This window comes from Cataglyphis hispanica, chromosome 1 (genome assembly GCF_021464435.1).
Source record: "Cataglyphis hispanica isolate Lineage 1 chromosome 1, ULB_Chis1_1.0, whole genome shotgun sequence".
Taxonomy (NCBI): domain Eukaryota; kingdom Metazoa; phylum Arthropoda; class Insecta; order Hymenoptera; family Formicidae; genus Cataglyphis; species Cataglyphis hispanica.
The window spans coordinates 12241727-12267455 of NC_065954.1; the positions used below are offsets into that span (position 1 = coordinate 12241727).

The 25729-nt window shown below is 31.8% G+C and overlaps 1 protein-coding gene across 20 annotated transcripts in view; it reads left to right on the forward strand.

Moving 5' to 3' along the window:
• The first annotated feature begins 5690 nt into the window (after nt 1–5690).
• LOC126849214 (potassium voltage-gated channel protein Shal) overlaps nt 5691–25729 on the forward strand; it is a 110590-nt gene continuing 90551 nt past the window's right edge. For all 20 annotated transcript variants that reach the window (XM_050591923.1, XM_050592280.1, XM_050592186.1 and 17 more), the window contains exon 1: nt 5691–9567. In XM_050591923.1, coding sequence (XP_050447880.1) covers nt 8453–9567 — 1115 coding nt within the window. In that variant the 5' untranslated portion in view covers nt 5691–8452. The remainder of the gene's footprint in view (nt 9568–25729) is intronic.

Here is a 25729-nt window from a genome sequence, read left to right on the forward strand (position 1 = left end):
TTTATGATAGTTACTTAATACCGCGTTATATTACGCATTTTGTCATTTTCTTCGTGTATCTTTTCGTATATCTCTTCGTATATTTAAATTAAATGGTAGATAAAATTTATTTGGATTTTCATGTACATAATTTGAGGGAAGAGGAGAGAGCAGATTAAATTCAATTTTATTGTTAATTTGTGATTGAAATCTAGCAGTCTTGTGATATTTTTAATCGAGTTTCTTAAATATATAAAATTATGTAAATTAGATTTTCTTTATACTATTAAATATTTAAATATTAATATTAATTTTAATTATTAATATTTTATTTAAATTATAATAAAGAATATTATTTTAAAAACAATTTAAAAATAGAAAAAATTAATATCTTGAAACATATATTAAATTTTCTTATATTATCTTAAAAGATAAAGTTGTAGAACTTAAAATTTTTTATTAATAATTGATACATTAAAATTTTTTCTATTTTGTTTTCAAACTAATTAACATTTACAAGTTCAATAATCCGTAATTAATGAGAAGCGTAATCCTGTATTCTTGCGAATCGTTTCAATCTGATAAGAGATCCATAGTGAATCGTATAACGAAACCGCGGGCGCTTCTCATGCGACGGTATAAGTTTTCAAAGAAGAACTATCTTGCTCGTTTACTCGAAACTATAACTTTTGACAAAGTAAATGGCCGCATAGGGAGACAGCGAAACAACTTTTGATAGGATCGAAACTCTTGGGAAACTACGCGACAGACACCTAGAATTGCCTCCGCGAAAGGACATGAGATTCTTGAAGGCTTTTGTATCTTCAATACTTCTGTATGTTTTCGATGCTCTTTTAAATAATCCTCTTATAAGATCTATTAAGTTTCGGAGCTTCCAATTAATGTGCTAATTGTGATATTTATGATTATATTACTTGCGATTTATTTACTTGAATTAATTCTTTGCATGATAAAAAGTAAAAATTTATTTAAAAAAGTGATATTGGATAATGAAAATTTTTTTATATTTTAATTATAAAAAACGATATATAGTTAATCAAAAAGATTAAAAAATTTATTAATTGATTCTAAAAATCTCTTATCACATCAAATTTTATGCTTTTCATTAATTGATTTTATCATATATATCTAAAGATATTAATATTTTAAGATATATATAAATATTTTTATAAAATTCTGCAGACATATACATATAAATAAACTTAGAAATGTTTCTTTTCATATAATTGATAAATCTTTTCAAATAAAAGTAATAAATAAATTTTATATATTTGAAAAAAAAAGAGAATAAATTTAATTTTATATAAAAATAAACAATAAAGTGAGAATAAATCTTGTTTTGCAATAAACAAAGTGTTAAAATTCAAAATCCATAGAATTAATTAATAACATATTATCAACTAATAAATTTGCGTTATATTGGATTCTGAGACTTTTGTCTTTATTTTTGTCCAGTAATTTTATGGATGAAGAAAAAAAAGGAAAGATTTGAGATTTTTAACGAACAGCTTAATCGTGCATTCAGTGCAATTACTAAACATTTTGCAGCTCCGATGGCAGCTAGATCTTATTCTTGGTCGGATAATTTCGCGTCCTTAATTTCTATTGATCTATAAGGATCAAAGATTTTAGATTCGCTAGTTGTGGAAGCAAATAATTTCTTTTTTCGAATTGCAGTAATTTTGTTTTTGAGAAAGTATTACAAAAAGATTTTGCAAAAATATATTTATATTTGTATTCAGTTTATATATTTTATAAAGAATATTTTAATATACATTATATAAATTGTGTTTATATATTGCAAATACAATTCTTCGGATCTGCGGCCGTGTTTATATATGTATATAACAGAGAATATTTTAATATTCAATGCATAAATTCGTTTAAATAATGGTTTCTTTAACATGACAATACATTTTTACATTTTATATATAATATAAATATTTAATATATAATATAAATCTCTTTTTTTCTATTTTCTGAAAATAATGTTATAAAAATAGTGTTTCCTATGAATAACAAAGTTTTATGCATGCGCGTGTGCATTAATAATTTTATATGTATGTACATTAATAATATAAAATCTTTCAATTGTTATTATTTGGCAATCGGACATTTGGAAATTTCGATAGTGAATAAATAAAATCTGTATATTTCGTATAGTATAATCGTAAAATTTACTTAATACAAATGCCTATTTTATTTATTGCTGAAAATTTTTTTAAAGCGCAATTATTTTAATTTACAGTATAATAATCTACGCAATCAATAGAATGATGTAAGTTTTCTTTTTGTCTTTTTCGCCGCAATAACTATTGTAAAAAATGCTCGATAAAAAAACATCGTCGATTACACAGGAAAACACGACGTTAATTGAAAAGTTCTGTATGAAAAAAGAAAAGAGGGAAGAGAAAAAATACAGGAAAGAGGCATGGTTCTTCGTTTGCGGGAAATACTCGGGAAAATACGCGGCCGCAGATCCGTAGAGTTGTATTTGCAAAATCCACCGGAAGAAGGTCATATTGCGGCGCATTGCAATTTCCGCCGCTTTGTGTTCAAACTTTTAGTTTACTTCTCGTATATAATCTACCTTTTCATTGGCGATTTTTTAGGATTTTTTTGATGGCGGTAAATTATCTACAATTACTGTTATAAGTGTTTAATTAATTAAAAAAAAAGGAGAATTTGCTATATGTGTGTGTGTGTGTGTGTCTGTGTGTGATTAATTTTAAAATATATAAAAAAGATATATTAAAATGCGTTTTAAACTAAATTTCATTCTGTAAAATAAAAATAAAATACATCGTATTAAATTAAAAGTAATATTTGTATCTTTATATTAGAAAAAGAATATTACATAATATAATAGAAAAAGAATATTACGTTTTTTTATTATGATTTTACACGAGATTTATCAACAAATGTTGATTATGCATAATTTAAAAATTACGATGATATTATATTTAAACATCGTAATTTTAATTGCAGCAATTTTTTGTAATTTTGTTTATTTAGTAATTATTCAGTAATTAAAGAAAATGATATTTTGGAATAATAATTATTTTGAAAAAGAATCTTTTTGAAATATAATATATGCATATTTTTAATCTATCATAGTATTTTTGAAACATCGTCTGTCCCTGGTAAACTTTTTATATGCCGATTATTCCACAAATTTTTCATAAAAAGGACATTTTATAGAATAAATATGGAACAAATTTATTGACTCAAAGATGTACTTTCATTTTCAAGATGCACTCTTTTGTACGTTCATTAAAGTCGAGAATTTATCTGACAGCGCAGAACTTTCCTTTTTCTTATATCTTTTTTTGTTTTCTCTTTACTGTTACTTATTATATGTTTATTATGTACGCTGTTACTTATCTATGCTTGTAATTAAAAGAAATTTTTTTAATAGAAATTTTTTTAAATAAATAGTAAATATTAGAAGAATACTAGAAATACAATTTTCATAAAAATATGGCAAGTAAAAATCAATGCATTTAATTAAAGTTTAGGAAATTCAAGTTCTCGCATTTATCTTTTTAATAATCACGTATCATCTACTGTAATATAATGAAGATTGCGTTTTAATTCTTAAATTGACATTAAATCATTGATATTAAGTATTTTCAAACATTACGCTAAAGTCCATCAATGGTGACAAATGAATACCTGCTGTGCATTATTTTGCTTCAACGAAGGGCTTCTATCAAACTGCCTGACAATAAGGAAGAGAAACGTGAAGCCATCTGCGCGTTATTTTGTTGAAGACGGATGAATGGGAGCTTAAACGAAGCGTCTGTCTCACTACTAGTAGAAAACTGAAAAATAACGCAACACTTAGCGGATGAGCAAGGGATACGTGTGAGACCTACAGTAATGAAACCGAAGAGGAGTGAAGTGTAGTGTGGAAAAAAAGGAAAAAGTAGATCTTTTATTTCTAGTTGGCACGTTTGTCAGATGAAAAAAAGCGCGAAAGAACGGAGATCAATTGTGAGCTAGAGAGTTGGCTCGATGGTAACAAGGAGAAAATGAGGGACATAACAGAAAGTATGGAAAAAATGACGAGAAATTGAAAGCATCTGCTCTTCCTAAAACTATCAATTAAATAAGCATATATAATTGTTACATAATTATAAGTTTTTTTTTTAAATGAAGGTAGAATCAAATAATAAAATTAGGGATGCATTAGAAGGATAAGAGATGCAAGAAAAAATGATGAAAGAAGTGGCGAAGGTAAATAAAAAAAGTTTATAAGAAGAGATAAAACAGTTAACCCAAAATTATACGAGAAACAAATATAAGCGAATAGAAGAGTAAATATTAATACTAATTAAAGCGGAACGATAGAAATATAAGGAGTAATATAAGAAATAAGGAGAAATATAAGAATAAACGAAAAGAACTTTGAAGAGAATAGGATTAGGCTTGGCGAATAATACGCGTACGTGCAGATACAGCAAATAGTGGAAGGAATAGATAGAATGGGAAAGCATTGTTCGCTGCGAGAAGACGAAATGGAAGAGGAGAAGAAACAAAGAGATAATAGAACCGGATTTAGCTGCATAATTGCCTTCAGCGTTAACGAGCACGAGATATCGAAATAGTATAAAAACGAACAGCCGTTTTTATTTTATTTATCTCTTATTTACCTTTTTTATTATAAGCATGCGAATTAATTAGATAGAAAATAATGACTGAATTCTTTTTAACTTTAGATTAACTGTCTAAGAAAAACTTATACGAGAGATATTTATTTTTCTGATTATTAGTTTATAACAATATAATGTAATGTAAAAAAAGTCAACATATGGCAATTCATTGAGGGGAATAGACTTATTAATTGTAAGTCAAAATAAGCGTGGAGCAAACTCGATTAGTGGCTACGGTGGCTTTGTCAAGAAAATAGTAGAATAACCTGGAATAAGTCAGACATTTTATATTATAAAATATATAAATGATGGATAGGATTTTTTTTTAAATAAGCGAAAAGGATGATTTGTATTAAAAGATTGATCGCGCAAAATGACAAGGTGACAAGAGATTTTTTTGTCGACAGAAGCACGAAGAGTTTCGGGCGAATTTATAGAGAATCGTAACGAACACCGGCAATGAGAACAAAGAACGAAAGAATGAATGAATGCAAATATACGAGAAACCGCAACAGGACGATAAATATACGAGAGTTCGTGGAAAAAGCGAGAAGAGGACTCGGTGGCGAATAACTTTTATCTCTCTCTCTCTTTCCCTCTCATTAAGAGAACCGCGCGAATGGAGCGTGCGAGCGAAGCTGAAAGCCAATGTTCCTCAAAGCGTAAGTAGGCTAAAGTGGAAATACGGGGACCAGCGGTGGCAGACCGGAGGCGGAAAGACGACGACGAGGGTGGTGGAAACTATGACGTCATCATTGAGGGGTTGCCCGGGCAACGGGAAATGTTCGCCACGTCGGGACGCCGACGCGCGTCGCCACCACCGCCACTGCCGTAAAAATCAATTTAAACCTTGGCTAGGTGACCGCTCCGCGCTCTCTCGGCGCTGCTGCGACGCGGTCGCTCCGCTCTCTCTCCTGCGAGGCGCGACGAGAGCCACGCTTCTCCGGAGGTGCCGGGCTACCACCACCGCACCACCGCCGCGAATCACATAAACTCGGTGCCGGGGACTAAGCTCTGGCAGTCGCGAGCGGCCAACTCATCGAGCGGGTGCTTCAGCGTGGGTGCTTGCGACGGTGCAGCGCGCGCAAAGGCGCATTACACATACACACACACACGCACACACACACACACACACACACATATCCGCACATATAATACATACACATTTATATACACGTACACGGCCGCCACGTATAGACACGAGGGTGTCCGCACGCGCGCAGCCACGCGCGCGTACGCACTGCTCGCGCGTGCGGCGCGTTGCATCCCGCAGCGGGCGAAGCGACAGAGAAGCTTTAGGGACGCGAAAGGGCCGTGCACGAAGCAGCATCAATCGGGCTTGTGGGCAGATCGTAGTGCGCGCAAGCGGAGAATAATCGAGACGGACGCCTGAGGGGGAAGATCGACGTGCGAGCTCACAGTGCCGGAGCTTGCGGAGACGCGCTACCTTCTCGGACGAAATTTCGTCGTGGAGGCTCTTCACCAACTGGAGTGCTTTCCGGAGCCTCCGGCGAGTCGACTCGTCGCGAGGAATGTACGTGTAAAATCTGACAGATTGGATGCGTCGCGGGAGAAGCACGCGTTTCGCTTGCGTAGGAGAGTTTTGTGGTCGCGCTCCGGCGATTGTCAGGAAAGCCACGAGGAAAAAGTCTGGGACCACACTGGGAAGATAGACGCTGCGCGGAACGAGCTTGCGCGATCGAAAAAAAGAATTCGCGCGCGCTGTCAAAGTGCTCGATGAATAAATCTCAATTGACGTTCGGTAAGAACGGATGACAAACGCCTCTCTTTTTGTTCTGACGCGAAGCACGGCAAAACTTTAAAAAAGCACGCCGGAAAACTGCGGACGCTTTTCTTTCGTTGACTGTTTGGTGTCTATTTGTAAGCATTTTCTCCTCTATTCTAAAAGCAGCTTTGGCGAGGCTTTATCCCAGCGAATTTCAACTCCGTAAACGCGCGAGCGAGTTTACAATTGTCCGTCTGGATAATACGCAAAGGTTTCGTAGCAAGAAATTCTTCTCATCTTCAGCCAGCTGGCATTCACGAGCGGACAGCGCTTTGAAGAAAGCTGACATTTCGATACATAGTGTCTTAAATAATATTTTGTAAATAGTTCTATATACATATATATATACATAAACTTTACCTGAAGAGAAATTTACAAAAAAATCTATAATCTTTTTGCAATTCTAAATTTATTGTCGCGTCGTAATCATCAGCCTTTGAAACGAGCCTTCTTATCGTTAATAAAAGGAAACATTTTGTTACTCGTTACTGATAAAGTTTTCCCGACTCGATAGGAACGCGTCTATTGCATTGACGAACAATGTCGTCGATAATTGTCTTTTCGAGGAGTGGAGTCAAAAAATTTACGTAAAGATCGGACGCCAGGAGCTTGTAAGCTCGACAATGTAGTGTTCTGGTAGGTGCTTGCTGGCGGAGACTCAAGCTCAGACTGTCACGGTAGCTAAGCGAGCCGAAACAGGTGGAAGATTTCTGCTACGATATCCCGAAGAGTATCACGAAGAGCTATCGTGCGACTATCGATGATGGTGGAAGGCATGTTGCCAGAACGCGATTGGTTAGTCCGGCACGCGTCTCCGCTCGGCTCGTGCTTTGCTGCTACGTGGAATTCATCATTTTGTTAAGTTTTTTTTTTTTTCGAAAACGAAATAAGGAAAGAAGGAAATTCCTTGAGAAATGCCAGGCGTGAAATGACGAATTTCGGCTGGTACCCGATCTTAGGCTGTCAACGTCCAAATCGTCATTGTCGACATAAGAGTAAATATTGCTTAGCCAGTTGTTAGTGCGTCTCTTCGGGATATCAGTGCGATGCACGAAACTTATGACGATGAACACAGCAAAGTGGGAAAAGTTTTGATTTTATCTCTGCATCTTTTTAATATCTGCATCTCGAAGAGCAAAACGACGATAAGAAATTCTTGGAGAAATTGGAAGTTTGTTCCCGGGAGGGTGAAAGCTTTATTGAAAAAATTAAATGTAGTCACAATGAGTAGATAAATAAATAGATTCGTAGATAAATAAGCGAACAAATAGATGGAAGTAGAGCGGCTGCCGATTGCGCGGGAGATGTATAGTAAATAGAGTTCTCAAATGTAAGAGAATTAAAATCAGGCTAGAGAAACGTTTAAGAAGAACTTGAATTAAAAATAGAGATCGTTCTTTGAGAGATGTAGGCTAATAGTCATACTAGTAATCGCCCGGCGGACTTGAAGAAGCATGAATCAAACGAACGTCAGCTCGAGCTGACCTAAGAAGGAGCCGAGATAAAAAGTGGCGTATTCCACGCCACAAATTGGAGAGAGGAAGTCTTTAATTTTAAAGAATTTATTGGATTTGAACTTGGAAGAAATCTTTGGAAAGCTGCCAGTGGCGGATGCAAAAAATCGTTTTAAGTTTGTTGCAAGAAAGATATTTAGAGAGTATTGCCAAAATATTGACGAACATTTGAGCGGTGTCGTAAATTTCAATTTATAAATGTCGAAACGGCAAAAAATATATATATATATATATATATATTTCATTCAATCGAAGAATCTCATCTTTCGTCAAAAAAATTATTTGCGATAATAGAATCGATGCGGCTCGAATCGTGGCTCTAGAAGCTTTATCGTAGCTCTAGAAGCTCTAGCCATTCTGAAGAGAGAGCAGAGATCTATAGACATATCGAGTAAAGGTTGATTCGGCAAGGCCGAGAGCAGAGCGTAACGCCGACGCTTCGAATAAGATCGACGCTGACTTTTCCGTTATCCTGAAGAAAGATTCCACCGTCAAGCATGGCCTCGGTGGCAGCGTGGTTGCCATTTGCTCGGGCGGCGGCAATCGGCTGGGTGCCGATTGCCACACATCCACTGCCACCGCCGCCGATCCCCAAGGATCGACGCAAGGCCGATGACGAAAAACTGCTAATCAATGTGAGCGGCCGTCGCTTTGAGACGTGGCGTAATACCCTAGAGAAGTATCCGGATACGTTGCTCGGTTCGAACGAGCGCGAATTCTTCTACGACGAAGACAGCAAAGAATACTTCTTCGACCGAGACCCGGACATCTTCCGGCATATTCTCAACTATTATAGAACCGGCAAGTTGCATTATCCAAAGCACGAATGTCTGACGAGCTATGACGAGGAGCTGGCGTTTTTCGGCATCCTGCCGGACGTGATCGGTGACTGTTGCTACGAGGACTATCGGGATCGCAAGCGCGAGAATGCCGAGCGGCTGATGGATGATAAGCTGAGCGAAAACGGCGATCAGACCCTCCAGCAGCTGCTTGATATCCGGCAGAGTATGTGGCGAGCATTCCAGAATCCGCACATCTCCACCGCCGCATTAGTCTTCTACTATGTTACCGGATTTTTTATCGCTGTGAGCGTACTAGCGAACGTGGTGGAGACTGTGCCGTGCGGAAATCGTCCGGGTCGCGCCGGTACTCTCTCGTGTGGCGAGCGCTACAAGATCGTGTTCTTCTGCCTCGATACCGCGTGCGTGATGATCTTCACGGCCGAGTACTTGCTAAGGTTGTTCGCCGCACCTAGCCGATGCAAATTTGCGCGCTCCGTGATGTCGATCATCGACGTAGTCGCGATATTGCCCTATTATATAGGGCTCGGAATTACCGATAACGATGACGTATCGGGCGCGTTCGTGACGTTGCGGGTGTTCCGCGTGTTTCGCATCTTCAAGTTCTCGCGTCACTCACAGGGACTACGGATTCTGGGCTATACCCTAAAGTCCTGCGCCTCCGAGTTGGGTTTCCTCGTGTTCTCGCTTGCGATGGCCATCATCATCTTCGCCACCGTCATGTTCTACGCGGAGAAAAACGTCGATGGCACCAATTTCACCTCGATACCATCCGCCTTCTGGTACACCATCGTAACGATGACTACGCTGGGGTAAATATTTTCTGTCTTTTACTGATTTTTGTAACAATGGATTGTGATGAATCTTTTATATATATCAATTGCAAAAGTTATATTGCTGCAAGTATATGTTTATCACTGTCTATATCTACATATATTAATCTTTGCACCAATATTTATTTCTCAAAAGTTTTATTTCTTAAATCTTTTCTTTATTATTATTTTTATTTAAATTGATGTAAAAATTGCATAACCATCAACGTTGGAATAATAATAACTTTCTCATTATGCTTTTTTTCTTCTAAGGGCGAATCATAGTAAATCTTGTACGCCCATTAGAAATTACGTTTTAGTATTGCAATCGCAATGTTTCTTCCACATTTTTTTGCTGTATATTAATAAATATATATATATATATATATATATATATATATATATGTATATATATATATGATTGATCTTAATATTTTTATCATTTATACAATTTTACTTGAATACACTTATGTCACATTTTTAATAATAAAAAGCAAGATGTGTTTTCATTTTAAAAATACGTCTTGTAATTTATTGTAATTTAATGAAAGAAACGGAAAGAACAATATCAGAGGTATTTAAATATTTAATTTGAAAAGTTATCCACATGAGAGAAATGTTCGATAAATCGATTCATGCAAATTTTGTTTTTACAACTCTCTTTCAACACAGCAATAGAATATAGTGCATTTAATAATGCGACAAGTTATGTGCATATGGCGTAAGTGAGTTGTCTATCAAAGTGCATGAGAGTTCGAGTGTTCGACACAATCTGGCGACCAACTTTAGCGTCATTATAACTTTTTAACGAGATCGTTGCAATCCCTTGTCTCTATGTAGCATTTTATGTAAAACTTTGGCACTTCGTATTTCGCACGTTTTGAATTATTTCGCAAGCTTTATTACTTTTATTTTTTTTTTGAATTATTGTTGCTTTGGGGGCACTTGGGTAATTCATAAATCTTAAAATTTTTAAAAATTTAAGATGTAGATTTGTGAGAAACTTGGAATTGTTTATAACTTTCAGGTTTTGCATTCTTTCTTTTTTTATATGACTCTTTTTTTGAGTACACGACTTAGCAAATTTAAAATAATTTATATATGGTTTATACAGAACATATCATATACATATATGAGTATAGATTTTAATATGGATGCATATGTCGTTTGTTGTTATATTTGGCGCTCAATTTTTTTTTTTTTAATATTAGATATTTGTTGAATTAAATTTTTTATTAATTTTTGAAAAAGACAAGTTGATTTAAAATTTGCCAAATATTCATCATTATAACAATGTTTATATACAATTATTATATACAATTATGTACGATGCAGGATCTATAATATAAAGCATAGCTTCGTCATGAGTTTAATAAGTATTTAATTTATCGGATAACGAGAGTGATAAATTCCGTCCAGCGGAAATGTTAGCGTGATCTGAAAGTACATGTTCGTGCCTCATAAAATTTTGTCGCGTTTGTTAAGCGTTTCCTTTCTTACTTTCCCGACATCGGAATCGGACGCGGAAAAGTCTCGGACGTTTTTCTTTCGCGCCTGCGAGCTATGCCTTGGAAGCGCCAGTTCTTCTTCTATTTCACGACACAGCCGCTATTTTTATCTGACCGAATCTATGCCAATGTATTTTTGTTGCGTTTTCGCTCGGACAGCTGACAATCATGCTGTAATCCGAGTCATCGAGGACCGCCTAGTAGTTGCACCTACTTGTTACCAGCCGCATGATTTTGAGCAAGTTAATCTAGACCGTGTTTCGACGACAGCACATACATTTTTTTCTAATATACATTGTTGCCGAATACTGGACGATATCCAAACTCTTTTGAAAATGCTATATGAAAAGTTGGAAAGTTCAACTGTTTGATTCGTATCAATCATCGAATGCAAGCATTGAGAGGAAGGATCGATGAATTAGACAGTGATGATGTGTTGAATTGAGTAGTTATAGATCATACTTTTTTTAAAAAAATTAATCTTCGATAAAACACGCGATTTAAAATTTAAAATCTTTAAAAATAAAGACAGTAATTTTCAATAAAAAATTACATTATATAAAAAAATATATTTTCAATATTTTTCTTATTTTTCAAAAAGAGAAAGCGAGATAATAGAAAAAAATTTGTAACTATAACGCTAAGATTAATCGAACTAACATATTTAACATAATTTTCAGTATTAAGATGAGAACGTGTAAATTGTTTAAATGTTTTAACTTTGCAACTAATGTATTTAATTTAACTTATAAAATCTATTTGGAACTAATCAAAAAATATTACTAATTATTTTATTTATTTTGAAACTTTGATATTTTATTTATTAGAGCATTTATAAACTTATATAATTATTTTAATATGGCAAAAACTATTTTTATTTTCAGTTTATTTTTCAGAATTTAAATAGAAGGGCGTGCCAATAGACAAAAGATACTTTGTATGTAAATTACACGTAAATTATATGCAAAATTATCTTGTCTTCTCGTGTAGATAATGTGTATTAAAGCGCTAAATTTCGTAGAACATCAAGATTTTCTTAAAACATTGGACGCGCGCAAAACTCGTAAAATAGTGCTAAAGATAATCTTGGCATAGATTTGATGGATAATATAATATATATTCATGACAGGCCGAATGGAAAAAATGTGATTTATTGGCAAAGTATGTTGACAATGTATCGCGCTACCTGCTACTTTTTCGTGTGTCAGAGCTGCCTTAAAGCTTGCCTTGCGTGTCTAATAGGACCAGGACAGGTCACTTCCTTCAAACTTTAACGAGAAGGATCAACAGGTGCCTCGAGGGTTCGTCTAGTTGCACCGTTAGTGATCCTTTTTTAATCTACACTGACCGAATAAGGTCTGCCGATACGAATTAACTTCGATTAAGGCTTACGTGTATCTAGGTTAAAAAAGAAGAAAATTGCGGTATCAAAAACTACGCGAAAACTTTCTCAAATGAAAACGTGTGCGGGATTAATTTCGCAAAACTTTTTGCTTATCATAGGGATTACGTGCCTTGTATGTTGACGAGACACCGCGACTCAATTATACTTTTAATTCTCTACCGTGCAAATTTATTTTGATTAAAAGCGCGGATATTTTCTTACGCGTATGCGAAGCACGGATTTATCCAATTAACTAAAAACTAAGTTAAAATAATTTTTACAACCGACACTATACGGATTAATTTTTCGCTAACATTTTATACAGTCATGATACTATCTTTCTAATATATATATATATATATATATATATATATATATATATATATATATACACAATGATTTAAATAAATTTTGGATGCATTGTATAATTTTATAGGAAATGTAAATTGAAAACAGCAGGTTTAGTATTGATTATACATTCAATTCTATAAATAAAAATAAGCATGTATATTTCTCGTAAACAGAAGAAGGGAGAGAAATAGAATCTTTCAGAAATATTTTTTTTTCTACAGTTTCTTTTTTAATTGCTATTTTCTAATAATGTTCTTTTTCTTTTTCGAGAAGTACGTTTATAAACCACAATTTTATGAACTGTGTTAAACTAATAAACAGGTCAACATATTGAGGTGACAATAAGAACGGCCATAAGAAGATAACGGTCACATTTAAGTAAATCATGGAGTTCCCAGAATATTATCTTCTCACCATTTTATATATTGCTTCGACCTGTATACCGCGGAAATTTATTCGACCTCTCTCGGAACGAGCATCGAATGCATCACCGGCGTGCAAGGTGCGATTCTCGAGTAGCTGGGCGTGCAATTTATGCAGCGCTATTCATCCGCGTTATTTTTAGTGCAATAATCCGTCGCATCTTACGCACACATTTTATACATGCCTGTGAATTCAATGATGGACGTTTTAATGCAAAAGTGTCGAGCAGCTGGCGAGAACGGATTTGGAACGGAGATCGTGAGAAATTCATGTATGGCATACGGCAAAGGAAAACAGATTTAATTTAACATGCGTCTGTGGTCAGTGCTGCGAATTTATCGTCATGGATGGTTCATTAGAAATTCTTTTAATAATGTTTTTTTTATTTTGCATACAACATACTTTGTACATTACATATAGATATAAGTTATCATTTTTGTGGACATCTATATCAATCGAAAAAAAGTTATAATATTTTGCAGTTTAATCCATTGATTTCAGATAAGCAATATGATTAAATAAATACTTTCACTTTTGTCAACACTCTTCTTCTGTAGAACAAAAGAGAGAAAGAGAGAGAGCGAAAGATTAATACCATAAAATAAATTTAAAGCAAAGAGAGGCGAAGAATTTTAATATCATCCAATGTCGGGAAAATTAAGTAGTATATAAGTACGAGAGTATCGTGAATATTTAAATTGGGTATTAACTTTCTTGGACGTATTAAATCACATACTACGAACTTTATTTATTGCGGTACTAAGTCTATTGATGCAATCTAAGTCTATCTTTTTGTCTTATCTTCATGTAAATATTTTTAAATTTATGCGCGATTAAATTTAAATCGATTACTTTGGATGCATAAAATGCGTTTATTCGGTGGCTTCTAAGAGGTAAAATGTTGTTGCGGGCTCATGTGAAGCGGATAACGGTCGCCATAAATGAGACTTAACAACGTTTGAAAAGAAAAAAAAGCACGAGCCTTTAAAGGGTCTATTTAGGATCCTGAGGGCGCCGGCCAAGCGATGTTATTCAGTCTGCTGTAAGTGGAGCACAGTCTCTCAGATCTCGACGAGTCGTATCACAGTGCGTTATTCAATCTGCTCGGTGCATTCTATCGGCCAATCTCCCGCCAATGGAATCTATCGAGCGTGAATTCGCGTCGCGGCGTGAATGAAAGTCGCATTCGATATAACATGACAACTAGGTGCGTTTCGCGATCGCGCAATCTAACTACATTATTATAAAAATTTTGAATATCCTTAGCAGAGATATATTTGTTGATAAATGTAAAGTCATATTTCTTTCGTATAAAATTTTTAAAAATTGTTGATATATTCTTATTGTATATACACACACATATCGCATTTTTTACTCTTAATTGATTTTAAGCAGATTTTACTAAAAAAAATTTGCGTTGTGTGATATATGTTTATCTGATTTCCTTTCGCAGTATTTAATATTGATGATTTGATTTGATTTAATTTGATGATTTAAATTGTGATAATAGATTTTCATTACATAATTCACTACAATATATGTATATTTTAGCAAACGTGATATATATTCTGTACTATTTCTGTTTTTTTGTCATAATTCGGATTTCTGTGTCGATATCTATCTGTCTCGCGAAACAACGAGAACGTGATAAATTTTTCAGAGAGAAATTATCGAGAGAAAATGGCTCGGGCTTTTATTGCTAAAGCCGCTATAGATGTAATGTGCCCTGAGGCAACTTTTTGCATGATTATATGTGAAGCATATACAAAATTGCGCGCAAATCGAAAATATTGGATAATTAAATATGAATCAATAGGCGTTAATTAAAAGTTAAGTGACTCGAGAGATATAATGCAAATAGTTTCATATCACATTATTATGATGAAAATATTAATGTACATTTTGCAATGTCTATTTATACAATGTGTCTAAATTTTTTGTACGTCGCATTTGACATCTAGTAATTTCTTTCAATGCATGTAAAATGTCTTAAAATAAACGAATCATATTTTAGAAGTAGATTTTTTGAGGAATTTGGAATCGTTTTTTATTCGCTCGACACGTTCATATTATCGCAAATCGATGGACGTGTCCACTTTCTGTAAGAACAAGCTTATGAGAAAGAATGGTTTGTGCGGCGGATAGCATAAGGATAAAAGGGGTTATCTCTCTCGGAAAATCTCTCTAGTTTAAGAAGCAAGCTGATAATATCAAGAACAGATTTTTGCACAAAATTTCAAACTTTGCCAAATCGGCAAATATTTATCTTGCTAAAGGAGCGAACAAAGGGAAAGTTTCTACGATTATATTAATTCGCGCGATATATATGCGTCATACATGAGAGCAGAGAGCATAAGAAGACATCTTAAAGATGTCTAAAGGACGATAAGACGTCTTTAAATCGTCTTTTAGGGACACGTACTGTCTGGGCTATTTTTTTTTCGGGATCAGGTACAAGTCTCTTTCTCTTCTTCTCTTGAAGAAAGTTTTTTTCTTAAAACGCAAGGGCGCGGCCGTTTCTTGAGAGTTTATTTAGGTCGCGAGACGGGAGTAGATTAAGGTGTGCACGTAAAAAATAAGTACAAGGGCGAAGTTCCTCGAGTTTTGTATCCGTTGTCATTGAGTTCCGAAAATAAAATCAAGTCTATACGTTCTACACTATGAGCGCGAGATCCTTGGGAGATCATAAAAGGAGAATCCTCGAGAAGAGCAAAATTATGAGATAATATAATGTAAAATACAGTAAGATATCTTATAAGGATAAACTAACAAACTTTTGTTTGAAGTTTATTTTGAAGATTATTTTGACTAAAGTTTTATAATGCTCAATGCGTAGGCATTAATGTAGGCATTGATTTAGAGATTCAGTTATAAACTCTATAAAATCTTTGTTCATTCAGATATTACACTAAATTTTTATTTGTATATTTGTAAATCTTTATATTAAATTATTTCTGTATATATATATATATATATATATATATATATATATATATATATAATTCTGTATCTTTTTTATGCTATTAGTTTCAATTATATATATTTATATAATTTGAAATTTTATGTATTATATTTGGAGACAGTATGCATCTCTTTTAATGTTATAAATATTTAAACTGAAAATATTTTAATGTCTCTTTCTCATTAAATTAATAACAATAGACTTGCAAGTGAATTCAGTTTAAATTAATTCCAGATTCAACTATTCCTCTTTTTCTTTTTCATAAATAATAAATAATCTCAAAGAAATACACAGAGAGAGAGAGTTTCTCGGTTAAGTAATTAAATAAGAAGTTGTGTTGATCAAAGGCATTGATCAAATGACGATATCGTGTAAAAAAAAAATAACCGTTATCGCTTTTAAAGATTTTTTTCCGGAGACTAAAGCTCGAGATACTATCGAAGATTCGTTCGCGCGATGTTTAATACGAGATGGCTTTAAAGCGACGTTGATGCGTACCTTAAGGGCGGAAAATAGGTCGGAAGGTAGTGCAGGAAAGAGGAGGGATTGCAGGCATCGACAAACACTTTACCGCGTCAAAAAAATCTGATTGGCGTATCGCCAAAACACAAACTTCCCAGTTATGCTAATGCACGCTTTTTTTTCTCGGTTCATAATGCACTTCCTACAAAATCGCTCCCATTCTTTCTCTATTGCACGTCATGAAAGCTGCAAGATCTATGAATTGTTTGCAAATTAAATTAAACAGAAGACTATAAACTGTACAATTATAAACTATAACGTTCGTTCTAACTCTATAATTTCTTTTATTTTTTTCTATTTTTTTATTTTTGTCCTACATATTATGTATTGTATTATTGTCATAACAATACCAATTTTACGCATGTTTTATGTACAAATTATAATTTAATTTACAAAATGTTTTAAAAAGGGCAGTATAAAAAATAAGTCAGTTTGTTTTGATACTACCGTTTGAAATTATTTTTATCAATGTAATGTGCGATTATAAATAAACATTAATCATTATCTGTCTACATGATTGAATGAAAATATATTGCACATTTAATCAGGAGTACTATCGTAATTGGTTCGTCGAACGAACATGCCATTTGTCTTTTTAATAATTTGTATAGATATATTTTCACGAATCACAATACATTTGCTTTTATGTTAAGAATAAAACGATATGACATAAAAGCCTTTGCGCTGATAATTACGCGGCCAATTTCATCATTTTGTATTATGCATTGAACTGTTTGACAATGTAGTGCCCACAGCATTACAGCTAATTGGCTGCATTTGCCAAATTGTTGCCAAATTATGCAGACGGCGCGATTAACGACTTCATCGCTTTGCGCACATTCGATTCCGCAAAACTTTGAAACAAAAGAATGAAATGATTTATGTGCACTGATTATAAATCTATTTAATAATTCTCGAATAAAATAATTTAAACCGTATGAATCTTTTTATTTTCGATCACATTTATCTATTGTAATGCCACAAATAATTATTTAAAATTATTTAAAAAATTATTTAAAAAATTGATAAGATTATTTAATAATTAAAAATTTTATAAATAATATATATATATATATATATATATATATATATATATAGATACTATAAATCATTTAAACTATGATAAAATTGTGATTCTTAGTAGATCTGTACATATATAAAAAATTATTAAAATATTTATTTTTGCCCTAAAAAAATTGCTATTCTGATATTAAGCCAATTTACTTCTTTATGCCAAACAAGTCATTATGTGTGGTCATATCCCAGTAAAAATAAAATTGCACTTCGTATGGGCGCAATGGTAATGGCAGAAAATTATCACGTTATTTTCTCACTGACCTTTTTCACCAACACGTTACTAGTTTTTTCGCGAGCTTCAAGCTTCGGTATTCTCTAAAACCCCTCCCTCTAAAAACGTTGTAAATACATGCAGTTAGTATTGGCATTTCGTGGTTGGAATAATACAACACAATGATAGGAATGCAGCTATATTATTGTAGTTAATTGGAGAACTAAGGCTAATCAAAATTTTAATGAAGTAGAAATATATGTTTATATTTTAGCGGGATATTTTTGTAGTAATAAAAATATATAAATATATAAATATATAAATTATTATATTTTATTATTTTAAATAAAAGCGCAAACAGTTAAAAATTGCCAGTTTAGTTTTAGATTAGAATGATTGCGTTTGATTTTTAACGACATATTAAGCAACGGCATACTATCCAATTTAATTAATTATTGACAAGTGTAGATAGATCTGAAAGATATCGATTATGATTTGAAGATTAATTATGATTTTGTATTGCGTGACATACATGTAAGTCTTGTCGGGAAAATACTTTGTTGGAATATTATTACTTGGAATATTAATACCAGAAGAGCATTAGCAGAGCTTATAAGCTAGCCATTTGTCCTTTTCTTTCCACCGCGTAATTATATTATTTTCACACAACTCCTTCGAGGCTGGATTGAAATTGCTTACATATATTATGTTATGTTCTATATCAATAAGGAATTTTCATTCCGTATCAATCAACTGTGACTTCATGAAATTAGTCGACGAATAAATAATTATGTTTGCTTGTTAAAGGTTCTAATCGAAAATATCTAACCGATATTCCAACCGATAAATCTACGCTGAATGCAATAAAGATGCAAATTAAACAGAACATATATTATCTTTTTGCAACTTTATTTATTGGGACGAGAATTGTTAGCGAATTCTGATAAATGGTAGTATATGTGAAATTATTCCAATTAATAAATTAAACATTAATTGCAATTTTTTTTATAAAAAAAGTAAGTATCTTAGTTTTAATTATTTTAAAGAGACAGTTTAGATAATCTTTTTGTGATTTGTGTTGACTTATCTGTGAGCGAATAAATTGAACGAAATAAAAAACATTTAATTTGTTTTTTGTAGAGAGACGCATAAAATGCTCTTAATAAATTAATTTTTTTATTGGAAACATATTAATTGTGAGTTAATATTATAATTTATGAAAAATAATTAAACAATATATGAAAGATTTTATTCAATAATAAACTTAATAATTTTTAAAATTTTGCGACAATTCAATTTGTTTGATCGAAATTATTCAGCTGCCACTTTTAAATGTATTTCCGTTTTAATGCCTAGCCGTTACTTTTCGCAGCTTGGATAAACCTCGCATTGAATTTCCGGAAATGTAAGGCCTCCATAGTTTCGCCTCCAATATCCAATCTCGTTCTCCCTTTCGTTCCATATTTCTCCCTTCCCGATTGTCCTTTGCAAAAATATCTGTCGTATTTCTTGTTCAATGGGAAATCCTCTATCTTGTTGACAGAACAAACGAAACAAAAAATCTATGATTTATACTTTCAAATTTGCAAAGACTGCAAACATATATGTCTTTAATAATCGCTATATAAATACACAAGTCTCATTGCATCCGTTGCAAATCTTTATCAACTTCAATGCAATATTTCATTTCACACACACATATTCTACATATATAATCAAGTTTTGCTGTGGAAATCTTTTTCTGTTTTTCTGTTTTTTGCTATCAAACTCTTCAAATTGCTATTATATTATGTTACAATATTATATTAATTGTGTTATTGATTATTTTATTGTGTTTTATATTAAATATTTAAATAAGAAATCTAATATATTATGTAGTCAACAAACTATTGTTTTAATAATTAAGCAATTATGAAGAATGATATTTGCTAATAACTTGAGTACTAGAAGTAAAAAATCTAATCATCTAACATCTAATATCGAAATTTGCGTGAATTGTAAAATAATTAAAATATAAATATACACATTCTCTATTTTCAAAATTTAAAAGATTTTAATACATTTTTCTCACATTGTGTAATAAAAACGTGCAATATATTTTTTAAGATTCTTGAAATGTCATAGTATTTCGCGAGATTAAATACTTCCTTCTCAAGTTTACATCAAGCTTTATTGAACAAAGTATCGTGTTGATAAAAAAATCAATGACTGCGCGTGATTTCGTCGTTTGTCATTAGAGTGAAACACTGAAAAATGATTTTTGCAGCCTTGTCCAGAACACTTTCCGGACAAGCAGTGGCGTTAACAAGATCCGATTTATAATTCATGAAGCGCGCAACGAGATGGATTGCTGCACGCGCCGATGGAGAAGAAAAAAGAACACCGAATGAAAAAAGAAATGTTTTCTTAACTTCCGTTAACACTCTATTGAATTTATTAACGTCGTAAAAATTTAATGCCTTGGTTACATTTTGTTGCTGACTGTTAATAGAAAAGAGAAGAGCGTGTGTGGAGATAAAAGTAATCGGTTTTGTACTTCTGTAAGAATAAAGAGCTATCTTGGAAATGTAACGAAACTATCTCTATTTATATTAAATGCTGTTCTACTTTTTACTTATGTAATTTAGTTACAATTTGGTAGTTTTCATTTTCTTAAAAGTTTACTTCAATTTGATTATTTTTAAGAATTTGTACATGATGTCTTGAGAGAATCTGATTTTAATTCAGAATTATTAGAATTATATCAAGTCGTAAGTTATGTTATTTGAAAGTTTTATAGAATCTCTGATTGTCCTTAAGGGACGTAATCTCAAGAGAAAATAAATCTCGTTTCTCTCTATCTTTCGCTCTACTTTAACCATGTAAAAATTTTTAATTTGCATAATTAAATAAATGTATAAAAAAGATTATAAAAAGTAATATAACTTATAACTTTACCACGGTTATCAAATCTGATAATCCGGATAGAACACTAAACGAAATCAAGCACTTTAATTTTAATTTCTATCTCATTTTATGTTCGTTTGTTATATTAAATATAAACTTTATATTAAACATTATATACTTTATTTAAAAAATTTATTTTTTAATGTCAAAATAGAGATTAATATTCATCTTATCTTTACAATATATATTTAGTATTTTCAATTTGAACGAACATTAATCTGAAATATATACATCACATTTATTTTCATTATTCTTAATTCGATTATACACATACATAATATATTTTAATATTAATTTTAAAGTTAATTTTAAAATTAATTTTAATTCTAAATTTTAATATTATATTTAAAGAAAAACAAGTGCACATAAGATATTAAGATTTTTATTTCGTTGTTTTGTCGTCATTAAATCGACAATGAATGTGCCATATTTGGCTACAATGCTTCTATCTTTTTTTTTGTGTTTGTTCATTCTCTCCATTGTCAACTCTTCTTTTCCCATAGAATCTTTTCATGGCCTTCCGGCATCTATGTCTCTATCGATCTGCCCGGTCGAGGCCGTGTACAAGGCCGGTTTGGGCGGGGTCATATCACGAGGAAAGAAAAATTGACAGCGATGAGTCGATGCTTCGAATAGAGAGTTCCGAAACTCGATTTTAAGCACAAGATAACCATCTTTCTCGTTGAAATATGATACTGTTTTCGAGAAATAAACGCCGTGATACGAGACGTTTTTTCTAAAATTAGCAAGAATTTTTATACGCGATATAGTAGTAATTTTTGATGATATTAACATAGTATTTCTTTAAACTTTTGATATATATTTAGCTTTCGTTTTATCTAACATTAACAGGAAATCTTATTTTAAATTAAAATTGATTAGGTTTTATATTTTTATAATGTCTATTAAGGAAGAAATACAATTAAAATGATTTATTTTTATTATTATTATTATTGCATTGAGAAAGTAATATATAAAGCGCATAGAGAATAGCGATGTAAAATTAATCAAATAGAAATGCAGATATATTTAGTCAAAAAATGAGAACTCTGCAAACGACATAATCGAGCATATTTTTGATGCAATTATTCTTGGTTATATATGCAAGGCAATTCGGAGAAACTTCTGAGTCTGGAATAAGTCAGTTTACCTACGAAGTGACCCAATTGCTTGATGTTAACACGCTCTTCTAAACAAAGGTATTAACTTCCAGTGATATCTCAGCTTGCACTTGACAGAAATTTTGTTCTTCGCCTCTCTTTCCTTCTCTATTTTTTTTTTTGTTTCTCTCGTTCTCTTTTTCCCTACATTCTTCGTATAACTTTACGTCGTTAACACCAAATATAAATTACACAGCTGATGCTGATTTACATGTTTGATCATTATCTGGGTTCATATATAATTTCAGAAATTTAATAACTTTCTTCATTGGGGAGGTCTAGTTATATATTAAAATTAAATCGCAAAAAGTTTTTGCTGAATAAAAAATACAAATTTAGAAGCTGTCAAAGAAAAGTTGTTTAAAAAAAATTTTATTTTAATTAGATATATTTTCTATAATATGATAATGTTCTTATATGTACAATAATTATATTGTTTCAAATCTTCTGTCACGCGCATATTTACTTATTTTTTCATCATTTGAAAATTATAAACTCTTTTTTAAAGAAAGAGAGAAAGAGAGAGAGAGAGAGAGAGAGAGAAAATCAAATAAAATAATCACCAGTTTGTGCAAAAAAAAAGAATCGATGGAATCTCATCGATCCGAGATTTCGAGTTCCAATTCCGCGACAATTTTTCACGCTTGTCCGATATCACTTTAAAGCGGTTATCGCGTTTTCAGCCGATAGTGACCGACTAAAAATAATATTTCCACTCGTGCACCAGGCGTGACATTTAACGGTTACTCGCCCACGAATCGACCTGACTCTCTCAAACATAATTACCCTTTCTCATTAGCCTCTTTCATGGTTTACGGTCCAATCGGCTCCTCGACGTCGTAGATAATCGCCGCAATAGAAGTAGCTCGCGATAAACTCCAAGTATTGGCCTACAATAATACTTTACCATAAAAGTCTTTCACAATAGCACGTTCTTATATATCTATTAATTTGTTAAATATAGTATTTACTATGAGATAGTGTAAACAATTATTGTATTCTTTTATTTTAATAGTTGTTTTTAGTTTTTGTCTAATAATTTTCACTATTATTAATTTAATTTGTATTTCTCTGTCAAACGTTATATTGTAATTGCACGATTTGAAGCAATAATTTGATAAGAAAATACATAAATAATATAAACATTTTCTTTATTATAAGTTTTAAATTAAATTTTGACCGATAAACTTGATATATTTTCTAATGCATCTTTTTATTCTTTAAAAGATTTTTAATTAAGATTATAATGAAATCGATAGCGGAATATATTTATAATTTGATAAGAAAATACATAAATAATATAATAATTCTTTTTATTATAAATTTTAAATTAAATTTAGGCTGATACGTTTGACATATTTCCTAATGCACTTTTTTGTTCTTTAAAGGATTTTTAATTAAGGCTATAATGAAATCGATGGCGGAATATAAGCTAACAGCTTCACGCGGCTTTCTATTGTATAGCTATAGATAGCTTAACACGTTATTGCTTCAAGCCTTTCAATTATACTGTAATCCGAACAATTCTATCTATCTACAATTTATATATATATATATATATATATATATATATATATATCGGTAAAGATATTGTCAATCTAATTTTAGATCATTGTCTCTAAGTACTATCTAAATGAATGAGAATTTACAGCATTTTGACATTTGACATAGATTCTAGGATATTTCATAGGATTTTCTATGCATATCAATGCAATAGCAATATATTATTATATAAACTATTATGAATATTTTTATTTCTAATAAGATAAAAAATTATACTCTTGAGAAAAAAGATTACATTAGTTTTTAGCAAAAAATTATTGATCTATTAAGAATGATTTTTTTTTAATTTAACATTTTAGTTTAATAATTAAGTCGAAATTATCTCTTTTTATTTTATAGTGTAATACATTGTTATATTTTTTAAGAGATAATAATTGTTTTTTATATGTTGCGTTGTAAGGCATTAAATGATTACGTCTTTCGGTTAGCCTCTATGACATGTTGGCGTGTACTAAACAGCCGTTGGGTTGAAAACACGCAACGCAATTAATATGCGCGCTAATTGCTCAAGTTTGGGTAATTAAGAAATTTCCGTGCCGTCTAAAATCTCGCGAATATATGAAATTACGCAAACGGATATTAATCTGCTTGGCCGAAAGCATCACACGATATAGCTTGATATAATAATAACAGCTGTAGTTTGTATACTGCGTATATAATTTAAACTTTTGCAAAAACTTAAATATTTATTTTCTCTAATTTTATATGATACGTTGTTCAATTTTTATCGTATCTGAAAGTTAAGATAATTATTTTGTACATATAACTCAAAAGCTAATAAATGTGGAGCGTTAATTTAATTAAAGTGCAAAAGTAACTAATGACCGTGAAAAGATCTTAATTGCTTTTACTAATCTTGTTGCGTGCTTTTGGTAAATAGCGTCGTAATCGCATGAGACACGCCATCGTATGAACTCAGATGGCTGATAATAAATTACAGGATTATGTCGTATATCCGTAAATTCGAGAAAAATACAGATTAAATTATTACGTGTTAACCACACTGAAAATAGTGATTATAACAAACAAGACACAAGATGGAGTGAAAATAAATGCAATGTTTCATTAAATTAATTAAACGTTTAATTGCGACTTTAATTTTTTAACTGTAATTTTTTTAGTATTATAAAATATGTATCATAAAATACATCAGAAAAAAATAGAAATAACTATATAATTATATCAATGGTATTTTTTACCAAGATATTTCTTATCGAGCAAAAAGGAATTTGTTTATTTTTTACTTTAATGAGATAATTTTGCGAAATCGATATTTTTATCGCGAGAATTTCGTAAACTAATATTGAAAGACATACAATATATTGATGTTAATACAATTTTGACCTTCGTCGCAGTTAGAACCAAATCTGTTTATTTGACTTGAGTTGAAATGCGATGCTAACATCGCGTGTCATTAAAGTGTTTTCAAGAAATCGGTATAGGAACCACCTCCAAGTACGGTCCACGCCTTCGGATTTCTCTAAAATCTTGGTTGTTTGCCAAGGATTGTTAAATCAGATCTGATGATTCGTATATATGTAATATAATCTAGATGTATTAATACGTAACGTGGTGCAATATTAGTTGTTTGTTTATCCATTTATTAGAATTTTGCATTCTCCGCCGGAACTTTCTCGCGGTAACCAACTTGCATTAAATTAATTTGCTTCGTGATCTTTCTTTTTTCCGCCATAAGATTTAATTTTCTTTTTGCTACTTTCGTTTTGCGGAAAAATATTGTAATTCTTTTTATTGCTGGTTTCTTTTTTACAGCGATAAACGTATAATTCAACCGTTCTTTTTAAATTTTTTTACGCAATTATCTTTCTCCTGTTATTTTCTTCTTCAATCCGATTATAACTTTTTACTTTAATTATTGTGGAATATTTTTTGTAATTAAGCGGTATTTCTTTTTTGTCAAATAGAAGATAAAATCAAAAAAAGTTATAATTTATTATAGTTGACAGAATTATATGTTGAAGTTTTTTGTTGCATCCTTGCGACATTTTAATAGCAAAAAAGTTAATGGATATAAGTAATAATCTATTTTTAATT